Below are 12,352 nucleotides of genomic sequence, written 5' to 3'. Positions count from 1 at the left end.
CATGATTGCTCAGTTTAGATTTCCATTAGTACATAGGCTAAAAAGCTGTTAGCACACACTGGACATTTTGGAGCCCTAATAGAGACATAGGTCTTCTCTTACATCAGTGAACAAAGAATGTACATACATAATTCATATTGTCTATCATGGGAGTTACCCTGGTAAATCCCCAGGACAATGGCAGGCGATTCGACTGCACAGCATTCTAGTATTTATTTTACACTGCATTTTAAAAGGTTTATTAGTGTGAGTAATTTTTAAAATGCCTCTTACATGTATCAACCAAAAGACTAAAATACCTTTCTAGGCTGTGCAGTCCTTTTGTACCTGAGTATTAGATTTGTAATTATGAACATTAATTTATTATTTTGAAAACCAAATTTTCTGTGCTTTTAACAAGTGTTACAACATTTATTTTTTAAAAAAGTAGTGCAAAGGCTAAATTACACTTTTCCAAAATTAATTCAAATGGAGACTCAGACATGAACCACAAGTTCATTTTTTCCACACAGAAAAATAATATATTTGGGGGTTTTTTCTCATTTGTTTTTAATTTTTCTAACTATGCTTGGGATTTTTAAACAAGTCATTGGGTTTTTCAAAAAGGCCATGATTTTCAAAAGCACCTAAGATCCAGATCCTCACGACTCCCTTGAGGGGTTAGGCACCTACAGATATGATATGTCTACACTGCAAAAAAAAAAGAAAACAGAGGCCGCGAGTCTCAGAGCCCAGGTCAGCTGACTCGGGCTGTTGGGTCTTGCGCTCCAGTGCTGAAAATAGCAATGTTGACTTCCCACTTGGACTGGAGCTCTGAAATCTGGCAATGGAGGAGGATCTCAGAGCCCTGAGTCCAAACGTCTACACTGCAATTTTTAGCCCCCACAACAGAAGCCCAAGAGTGACCCAGACTCTGAGACTCACTGTTGTGGGGCTTTTTGTTGTGCAGAAATACTCCGAGGGACTGAGGAGCACAAGCCTATGGAACGCCTGTCTTTAAATCACTGAGGTATTTTTGACAACCCCATTGAAATTCAGTGGGTGTAGAGCACCTATCTACCTACCTTGGGCTACTTTGAAAATCTAGCCTATTTATTTTATTCTACCATTTTCTATATACAGTAGATCTGAAGCATAAAGTGGCATTTCTTAAGATGCAACAAATCTTAAAATGACACTTCTGGAAGTAGACCAGGGAGAGCCCATTTCAATGTAGCCAGAAAAATCAATAAAGAAGCATTTCTATTACATTTGTTTTACAGCCACGTATAGGTCAAGCCATACAATTAAAAAGAGAACTTTGCCTGATCTGAAGAATCATTCTAACATTATATCTGGGGCTGAAAGGCAAGAGCTTATGCTGTATCCCACATACTGAGCAATTGATTTAATTAAGTTTAGTCAGGTAAGCACATTGAGCAAATCAGATGTTAAACAAAGCAAGCACCAATAGAAAAAGAAAAAAATGGAAGCTAGATTGCGCCATCCAATTTCAAGCAGAAGTCCTCATTGATTTCAAGGGGCACGTTTGCTTTGAAGCGGATGGTTCAATGTGGCTCCATACAAAGACCTATGGATTAAAATCCTAATGTCATTTTTCTGTTGTTAATATTCAGCTTAAAAGGTGGGATATTTAAAAGCATTGGCCTCGTTCCGCTGTGGCTGCAGTCAGAAGGAGTTTGACTGTCAGCGGGAGCAGAGCGAAGCCAATGCTGAGTGCTTTTGAAAATCCCATCCTTAGCATACCCCACATACCCCAGTAAGAGGTTGTCTAGATACGGAGCCCTGGACTGGACTCAACATATGCAGGTGTTCAAACAAAAAGATATCTCTAAGACTATTGTACTCCTCATACTGCACTGAAAAGAGAAGTATTTTTCATAGGTATCTTAGTTAAGGCACCTTCCCCCATAGAAATAGTTTTTCCTTCCTTTAAGTAGAGGAGGAAACATTGTAGAAGCATTTTACACCACGGACGTTGGCAAGGTCATTCGCTTCCAGCTTCATGAGCATGCTCTATCGTGGTTAAAGGGCCTTGCACTGCAACATGACAATTGACAGGTTTCGTGTATTGCAAAATTTACCATCAGGATTGCAAGTGGACAAAATTTCCTACCATCGTGAGGGAAGGGGAATAAGATGCACAATTTGTTATAAAACTGACAGTTAATGACTGGTGCAAGATCTGGTTCAAGCAGAGACTGGCTGTTTTTCCTAAAAGATCTGCTCCAGGGATTAGTTTGGCGAAGTTCTGTGGCCAGGAGGTCAGACTAGATTATTACATTGGTCCCTTCTGGCCTTGGAATCTATGAACCTGTGAAAAATCTGGGAGTCCCTACAGCACCCTTTAATTGGGACCCTAGCGGCAAAACCCAAGTACAATCTACTGCCTTCATCTGCCATGCCAGGTGGGGAGGGGATTCATTCCTGGTGGTCAGGAGAAGGTCTAAAGGGAATGTATGCAGAACTAGTGAAAATATATTCCCCAGGGATTCAGGTTACATCCACAGTGCTCAGTCAGCATGGAACAGGTAAACATCTTCTCCTTTTATCCTGTCCCTGGTGGTCTGAGGACCCCTTGCATGGCTGTAAGTTTAATTGTGAGTCTCTCAGTAGATTGTATGGTACATCTGCATGGGGGGTATGTATGATTTGTGTGTATGTGCACATATACACACGCACACACTCACATAAAATGCATTAGAGTGGCAGAAGGGACTAAATGTGGGAAAGAAACCTGTATTCCTGAAGGTAAGACCTGCAATACACATCACTTATTAAATTTGGTCAATTTTAGCCTTATCAGGCTTGGTGATCATTTTTTTTCATGGTTGAATAATTTCTTATGAAAATTATGAGACTCTTCTGTCATGTAACCTTGAGATTTGTCTGGCCAATAAATTACAGGGGATGATGGGCAAGGTTTGATTAAGTTCTGACGTACTGTAGTGACAACTCCAGCTCTCACTGGACTTGCTGATTGCTGTACAGTAACTCCCTCACTTTTCAGTTTTTACACATAAATTATATTTTAGGTTTTGAAATTTACAGTTGGCAGATTTGCTCTAAGATCATACAAATTTCCAAAATAGAACCCTGGCTACCGAGGTATTAGAAGTTTTCAGGTAAAATTTTCAAAAGTGGTTAGGTTATGTAGGCACTAGGTCCTACTGACATTTTGTGGAACTCAGGCTCCTAAGTTAGGCATGTTTGAAAATTTTATTCTTCATCTCACCCCAAGATGAAAGTCAAAGGCCGCATTTTTTTTTTTCAATCTAAATTGCCTGACCAATGCTCTGGAGCGTAGCAAACTATTTGACGTTGATATGATGGGCAGGATCACTCAAAAGTGAACATTTACTGTCTTCTCAAATTTAAATTAGACTTGGGGTCACATTTTCAAAACTGCCTTAAGAACACAAATTTTCAAAAGCAATTTAGTAGAGATTCAATGGGACCGAGGCTACTAAGTTCCTGTGGCCCAGATTTGTAAAGGTATTTAGGCACCTAACTCCCATTAAAATCCTTGGGAGCTAGACACTTAAATACCTATAATAATCTGGCCCTAAGTCACTTTTGAAAATGGGTCTTACCCTCCTAAGTCACTTTTGAAAATTTTACCCTTAAACTATGTGTTTTAAAGTTTGCCCAACATGAAATCACATTTACAATGGAACTTAATTATTTAAAATAATCTTTGTGTTTCTTTTTAAAACACACGGGCAGAAATTCAACAGGAAGCATATTGCATCTGTTGAATATGAGACAACAACATGAAATGGGAATGGATACAATGTAATAAGCGCTTTATAAAATTAAGTGTCGGGGTACTCTGCTTTCTTTTAATCAAAAAGAGACTGAAGCTCCAAATAGCAAAGATAAATTATGCTGTCTAGGATCAGAATGAGCGCTGCATGTTTCCTCAGCATGGTTTCTTTTTAGGACTTATGACCAGAGTATGTTCCTGTTTTAAGGACCAATTTCCAATGAATTATTTGAAAAAGAAGCTGCATGATATGAATGACTTCTGTTCAAATTAAATTAGAACCGGACTAGCAGTCTTACCTATAAAACAACATAAATGCAGTAATATATATGCATGAGCATGTCACTAATTTTACTGAAGATTTAACCAAGCTTTCTATGCAACTAATGTATATTGTTAGCAGTGTTCACCTCGGCATGTAGTACCAGCTCCTAAGAAAGAAATCTGGATGGATTCCAATTTAGTTAACCCTTAAAATGTTACCGATAGGCAAGGAAAGAATTGTGCACTTCACTCTCCCCAATCTGTGTAAGCTAATTGAATATCTACTTCCGTAGAAAATTAGGGTCAGGTTCTAAACTTCATAATAAACAAAAAATTTAGGAAGCGAAAGCTAATCTGGTTGAAGTGTCACCCAATGGGAAGAGAAACCTATATTTGTTGGATTTTGATGGATAACTTTGTTATACAACCCAGTTAGCCAAAGCACAGAGTAGTGATATCCTGGTCCCATTGAAGCCCATTGGAATTTTGCCATTGATGCCAGTGGAGCTAGGATTTTATCCAGCATTTTTTAGTTCTACAAAGGGAACAAGAAAACAACCTCCTCCACCCATGGAAATTACATGGGTCTCCCAGAATACGCAGCCACGGAGAAATTTGCGTTCCCCACTGGTGCTGGCTGTGGAATGCCAGATTAGACTATTGATTTTATCAGAGCGACAGCTCCCCTACCCCACACACAAACATCCTCCCACAAGTCTGGGTTTTTCCTTTGGACGCATGGCTGGCCACCAAGGGAGGGTTCTGCAGGGGCTGCGCGGCCTAAGGACACGGGGTCAGACCCTCCGCTAGTGTAAGTGGGTGTGGAACGCCCATGCAGTCACTGGAGCTGAGCTGATTCAAGCCATCTGAGAAGCTGACGAGGGCCCATTCTGTGGCAGATATCTGTTCCCATCAAACAAAATAGTAATGGTCAGGATGAAGTTGCCCCTAAACAACAAGAATGGCAGTGTCTCCCACCAGAATCACCGTTTTCAGGAACTGGGGGTAAGCACCCCCTAAATCCTCTCTCTGGCAGGGGTAATTCAGCTCAATGTAAGGACTCCATAGACTATAATTGTCAGTGATTAAAAATAAACTATTTCAAGCATCACCACCTAACCACACTTCCATTACCTCTCAGTAAGATCTTTAAGGGTTAACTGCTGTGTTCACTGCATTGTGCCCGTGCAAATGCCATATTCCTATTCTGGTGTGTAACACCTTTGATACAACCGTTATTGACCCGCAAGCTTACAGGCGCTTATCTGAGCACTGACTGCCCTGTTAACCACACGCCACTCGTCCTGTTTCAGTGTGCAGACACAGAACAGCCGTAATATTCATGTGTAATTTGTTTTTGAGTACAGTGTATTGCTCTTTTCTGAAACTTTTTCCCTTTTCTTTCTTTTTTGTCAACTTTCTGCATTGGCAGAGCATCTTGGGATTGAATTTATGGGTATGGACCAATCATTCCTTTTAGCCTGCAGATTTTAGAGCCTGAGAGATTAAAACCTTTTTTCCCCCTCCTTCAATTTCTAACCAATTTCTTTACGCTTTAGAAGGGATCATACAGCTATAACAATAACCTTTGTCGACTTCCTAGTTGTGATTAACTCACTAGAATGTTAATTAACATAGGATACTTTAAATCTCCAGACTTCATATACATTAGCCTTGAAGTCGCCATACTTGACTTTTCTGTCAGATGGCCTTAAACACTTGTTACATTAGCATTAGTTATGATCTTTTGGTGTGGCTGGGTTTTGGAAAAGCCAACTGAATTAATTAAGCAAAGTGGCTAATGGACTGTCTTTAAAAAAAGTCAAGAAGATAATATAGCCACTTAAATTCTGCAACAAAATAAGCAATATTGAGCTCAGTTTTCAAAGTAAAATTAAGTGACTAAATCCATATTTAGGTGCCTAAATCAGCGCTTAATTGCCTGCAGTAGGTATTTAGATACTTGAGTAAGAGCTGACAAGCCTCCCTTCAGATACTCAAGTTTACAAAATGGGCTCAATCTATCCAATAATAAATCTAAACTATGCAAGGGCAAAAGCACTGACAATAGGTACCATTTTCACCATGGTGCAGTAAATGTAAGGATTAGAGCCTGATCTTACAAACCCTTTAAATGAGTAGTCCTTGCTCATATGACTAATGTTTTGCAGGAGGTGAAACGTCTCTTGAACTGGCTGAATTATTAAAATGAAGCTAAATTTGATGTAATTCATTATAATTTGGAATTTCCTAAAATTCTTTACAAAAAATATGAAGTAGACAAATTGTTTTTTTCATTATTTGCAAAAGAGAATTAATTTTGATTCCTATTAAAATTGCCTGGATATATAATTAATTCATAGCCACGGAAATAGTGTGTGGAGTGCTGACCATTATAAATTTGAAGAAAAAAATCACAAGCAAAATATTCTGCAAGGGCCAGACTTTTAAGGTATTTAGGTGCCTACCCCTTATTGGCACCTAAATACTTTTAAAAGTCTGGCACTAGGTCACATAGTACTGTGCTGTAATAGAAGAAACTCTATTACTAAAATAATGTCTGGTGAATTATTTGCTATAATCCCACGCAGACTCACTTGCAGACTTTAGCTCATATACAAACCTCTATCAGGAAAGAGCATTTTAAAGCACTTCAGACTACCGCTTGAGATATGATTCTTTCTTTTAAAATTTCACAAATGTCTGTTAGAGGACAAACTTAAAATAAATCCATATACATTAGTAATTATGAGTAGTTTAGGGTAATTTGTAATTAATGGTGCCTTTGCGACATACACATATTTCACTATTATGATTTAAGGCTAATGGTGATTTGCATTATCCTAGCATTCTTGAGGAAGAACTAACAAATCTATAAAGGATTTTTTAACAGTCAGTAGAAAAAACCATCTGTAAATTCACATTGCACATATATCTCTCTAAGGACTTTTCCCAAGGCTGTTTTGAACTTCTTCCACGTTATTTTAAAAAAAATACTTCAACATTGTAGTTATTGTTCTGCAAAATATTATTAAATGAATCTGTAAATGTTACACCGATCAAACTAATGAATACGAAAGGCAGGTCAGTGTCTCACTGTCACTGTCTCACTGTCACTCCATTCAAGTCAGTGGAGCTACACCAGTTTAAGGATCTGGCCTGTGTTTGGTCAATCTTCACTTGGTTTATTTGACCAAGAAAGATCTCGGTTGTCCCACACCCTCTCTCTGAGTGTGACGCTGAGCACTGGCTTGAATACGCATGGATTGTGGTTCAGAACATTCACAGCTGGTTCATGCCGCCTGTTTTCCCAGCTCTACCTGTGCCATTCTGCAGGCTGGCATTGGGGAAACAGGCTTGTGACCTGACCTTTCCCACCCACCCCCTTGGGTGCAGAGACTACAGTTGTGATGGGCCACCACTAGTGGGTAGGAAGTCTTTGTGACCTGCATTGCTGTGAAGAGCCAGGCGCTGTCTCTCTCTTCCCTTCTGCAGTATTTCATTTCCCAACCATACGGGTCCCAGGGCATCGGGAGAGGGCACTGGCCCCATCTGTGCTGCTGCCTGGAAGCACAGCGCACTAGGCTGGACTCCCTCATTGTAGCTGCATGCTGTGGCCAGGGTGGATAGAAGCCAAAAAAGGGGGTGTTAATCCTGGCCCATCAGATCCTCCCAGCTGCAAGCCATGTAGAGTAAGTGCTCCTGGTTCTCCTAGCCCATGCTTCTTGGCAGCAATGGGGTTCATCGGGACCTGCCAATAAACGTCTGGGTGGGAATCACGGCCAGGCTTAGCCATGTCGGTCTCAGGATAGGAGAGAGGCAAGGTAGGGGAGGTAATATCGTAGACCAGCTTCTGTTGGTGAGAGAGACGAGCTACACAGAGCTCTTCCTCAGGCCTGGGAAGGCTACTCAGAGCACCACAGCTAACTACACGATCAAACCGGTCGTTTACCACGAGTAGTTAGCACGTATTCGAAGGGGCTATTCCCGGTGAAGTGGCCAGATCAAAAGGGAAATTAGTTCACTAGGCAAGAACCCTTTCACTAAACTAAAGGAGCAGCTCTGCTGTGAGCACCCCGGCCATCATACCCGCTTCTGCTGCCGTCCTTCAGTCTCCTCCACTTTTTAATTAGGGCCTGGTTCTCACTTACCCTAAGGCCCCTTTACACCACTCAGAATCAGGCTCGTGGAGCTTGTCCTGTAGTACCCACAACACATTGTGCTCCACACCCATGAGGAGGCGGTGGACTGTCGGTGCAAGATTCACTTCATAAACACACACAAACCACCGTGTCTATTTATATATCACACATGACAGACACCACATGACTACCACAGAACACACCAACGTACCTATAACAAGCCTCAGCGTCTCTAACACTGTTATCAAAGCTATCACAGTGCAGAATGTAGTTTCCATTACCTCAGTGTCTGGTGTAACCTCAGTGACGCCTCTGGAGTTAATAGGATTTACACTGATATAACTGAGAGCAGGACTTTTCCAGAGTTATATAGAATAAAATATATGCTAACATAATAACATGAAACCAGACTTCCAGTTCAAATCATTTTGAATTTACATGTAATATGTTGTATTTAACATAGTTCTCCTATATGTTGGTTTATTGTGTTCTCAAAATGCACCATTTGCTTGGCTAACCAGTAAGTACTTTCACGGAAGCGTCTAACTAGCCTAGGCTAGGAGTTATGCTGTATGAGAAATCCCTTCGGACTCTGCTTAAACCTTTTTTTCAAGCATTTCTTCACTCTGTTTTTTCTAGTATCAAGCATGCTGTGCCAGGCCTGCAGTTGACTCCTCAACTTATAACCTTGTCTTTCCCTGTATTTCACCTTCTGTCTTTTCCTGTCTGTCATGTTTGTTTTGGGCTTTTTTTTCCCCATTTGACTTCCTGTTCTTGGATTTTGAGTTGTTTAATAAATTTTGCAGCATTCTAGTTTTACCACACTGACTTCTTCTTCCCCTCTGTTAATACTCAGTACTATTAATTTTGTCTGACGGTGTTCATGATCTCTTTACTGGTGTTTTGATTTACAGTGGGGTTGGCTTGCAGGAAGTATTCATTTCATGATAAGGTGCATTGTATCATAGAAACTAAGATACCTTTTGGGGGGGGGGGGGAGAATCTCCATTGACGCTGAAACTTGTTACCTTAGACAATTAGTTTCTGCAAGAGTGGCAGGCCTTAAAGGACATACAATATTTGAGCAGCTTTTGTGTACTCCCTTGCATAGCCACTGCCATTCTGGAGTGGGCAGTACATACACAGATACAGGGTTATGCCTCATCAACCAACCACAACATTTCTTAAATTAATTAACAGGTTCTCAGGAAATTATTATTTATTTGTATTACCGTAGCACCTAGGATTGCTACCTAGACGTCAACTAAATTCTCGAAAGTCCCTTTTCCATTTCTAAATAGTAGCCTAACTGGCTCACCATATGTTATGAGTATGATGTATCTTTATTACCAGTAAGTTCAGTCTCCCAACCAAAACTCCTGAATTGGCCCTTTCGCAACATGAAGAATCAGGACCTTCATGGAGACATGACTGTAAGGCCAATCCCTACATCCAATCTCACTCACCATCCCCTGACGCCTCACTTTCCCCCTTTACTCAGATCATATGACATAGAAATGGAACCAACCAATACCCTTAAGCTACATGGATCTACTGTCAATCACTATAATACTTAGCCTAGAATAGACACCAACTCACCCATGTTGGTTCCTAAAGCCTTTCTGACAAACCTGACCTTGTTTCCGAGAGCCTCAGTACAATCAGCTAATGTAAAATTATACTAAGCCACCTCTATAGACCACTCAGGGTTTCTTCCAAATTTCCACACTGGGTACACACAGAGGAAGCCCACGGAATGCCAGAGCATGTTGCTAATCCTTTGCTTTAGCCATGTGATAACCAAAGGATATGCTGGGGGTTCTTCACTGTCTCACATTGCCTGCATCTCCGTTGACATCGGTGGGTATGCAAGGGACATAAGACAGTGAAGCATTTAGCTCCTGGGTTTAAAGAGACACTAATGGAGACCTGTATTGCCATAAACCTGTATGAAGGGATCAGAGGGCAGGTCAGGGTCAGGTCAACAGTAAGTGTATCTCTGTGCCTAGCGGTGACCTTCCATGCCCCTAGGTTACTCCTGTGTGGTCATAGGCGGACTGACAGGTCAAGAGCACACCAATTAGAACTGCCCCCTCGGAACCAGGCCAGCAGATTTCAAATCCTGTGCCCATTCCGCCAGGACTCAGTCCCCACCATGGTGGGGAGCTGCATTTCTTTTTGTTTGTAAATCTCTCTTATGGCTGTTTCACCATTGGTGTCAAGATGATGCCCTGCCAGATTTAAGGCCAAGTTCCTACTGGCGTCACATCACTGTTAAGGCTACATTTCTCGATTGCCATGGGGAATTCTGGCTAGTTCATCCAGCAGTGCCAAATTTTTTTTAAAAGCCCAACCATGGTGACCATTTCAGTCCCAAAGAGAGGGAAACAGGCCAGAATTCGCAACGCCGTGTCTTGAGTCAACCCTCAGTTGGGCCCAGATCTACTCAGTAGGAGTTAGGCACTTAAATGCCTATGAGGATCTGGGTCTACGTGTCTCCAGTTCAAAGTTCTAAGCATAACATTTCCGTACTGCAACATACAATGATGCTTTCGCCAAGTGTGACCGATGACGGAACGTGAAGGCTGAGCCAACCCAAACATCGCTGGTGCTAATGATTTCTTTAGAATGGTGAAATATCTCTGCGAATGAGATCAGTGAAATAGAACAGGTTTTCTTCAGAGGGCAAGGCTACTCTCTAGCTAGAACCATTCCTTTAATACAAATCTGGACATGTAAGTAATCATACAGTGTTTCTTTGATACAGTGCATCACTAATAATTGCTATTGCCATATTTGGGGGCGAAAGGCTCAACTGCTGAGCGTTATTAGCGACCTCTGACCATTTGTCTCATTTTCATTGGTGATACAATTACAAGCCAACCTCATGTTATGAATGTAAAAAGATACTCTGAAATTTCTCCTGTAAAGACCACTGAGATATAAATTTGATTTTTTCTGGGGGGAGGTGCTGCGGGAAGGGACGACATTGAATGTTAAAACAAAATAAGAGAAGAAGAAACAAGCTAAATTTGTTTTCTGAGACTGGGAATTAACCTTTATTCCAGCTGTCTTTGCAAGAGCAAAACATCCAAAGCATTTTCAAATCATATTATTACCTTAGCGCATTGTGTTTTTATTTTCAGCAAATGATGATATTTTGTCAGTTTTAAAAGTCATATTTTGGATATTGTTCTAGTGAACAATATAAGTATCTTTTATTTTACTTGTTATGGTTTTTTTGGCACCCACTAGCCGCTGATATTGTGTTAAGAGATTAAGTTCTGATCCTGCAATAGAGTTTTGCCCAAAGTGCACGGTGATCATGGGTTTTTTTTTTACTGTGTGGTCCTGTATGGTGGTATGTAGCATGTCCACTGTCATCTGCTTGAATCGTCAGCCTGCATCTTGTAATCTTCTCTGTTTTTGTCCCTTTCTAGAAGCAGAGGAACTATACCAGAAAAGGGTCTTGACCATAACTGGCATCTGCATTGCCCTCCTTGTAGTTGGCATCATGTGTGTTGTGGCCTACTGCAAAACCAAGTAAACTTTTCTCTTCCTTTTTATCTCTATGATTATCCCTAAGGGCTTTATACCACAAACCCGCACAGCTGAACATAACGCTAACTGCCCAGGAGTAGTCCCATTGGACAGTTGTGGGGTGATAGTCAGTGCCTGATTGAAACCTGCCATAGGCTTGCATTGTTGATTCACACCATTGCTATGTGATGGCCATGTATGTAAGCATGATGATTTCATCATGCAAAGTCAATGTGTGTTTATCTAAATTCAAATGTAAGTGACAAAATTGGAATCGGTACACTCAGATTAAATACTGGCAGATACAAATCTCACTCAATAGTGGGTGAAAGTATACTAATTTTATTGTGATATTAGAAGTACAATTATATATAATTGTATTTCTAATATCACACCTGGGATGATATCAAAGGGCTTTGCAAATATTAATTTATTAACTAATCCTCCCAATTAGAACGTGATTCAAACTAACTTTACTGATCTGTTCATTCCTTTTTTGTCACATGTTCATAATTCCCATGGGAATCATGATGGGACAACAGAGCCCAGCTTTTTAACACTGTAATGTGGGTTTTAGGGACTAGAAGTAAAAAGATCAGACTAGTTTGTAAGTATCTGAGAACAAGATCAGCGGCTGTAG

The 12,352-nt window shown here is 40.7% G+C and overlaps 1 protein-coding gene across 11 annotated transcripts in view; it reads left to right on the top strand.

Moving 5' to 3' along the window:
* The window catches only part of NRG1 (neuregulin 1), a 703,230-nt gene that overhangs the window by 674,866 nt on the left and 16,012 nt on the right, over nt 1-12,352 (top strand). For 9 of the 11 annotated variants that reach the window (XM_073345927.1, XM_073345922.1, XM_073345924.1 and 6 more), the window contains 2 exons: nt 5,463-5,486; nt 11,613-11,715. In XM_073345927.1, the coding sequence (XP_073202028.1) occupies nt 5,463-5,486; nt 11,613-11,715 (127 nt within the window). The remainder of the gene's footprint in view (nt 1-5,462; nt 5,487-11,612; nt 11,716-12,352) is intronic. The other 2 variants (XM_073345920.1, XM_078852973.1) reach the window with 2 other exon arrangements.

This window comes from Lepidochelys kempii, chromosome 5, assembly GCF_965140285.1.
Source record: "Lepidochelys kempii isolate rLepKem1 chromosome 5, rLepKem1.hap1, whole genome shotgun sequence".
NCBI lineage: Eukaryota > Metazoa > Chordata > Testudines > Cheloniidae > Lepidochelys > Lepidochelys kempii.
This window is presented reverse-complemented; position numbering and strand designations above follow the sequence as displayed.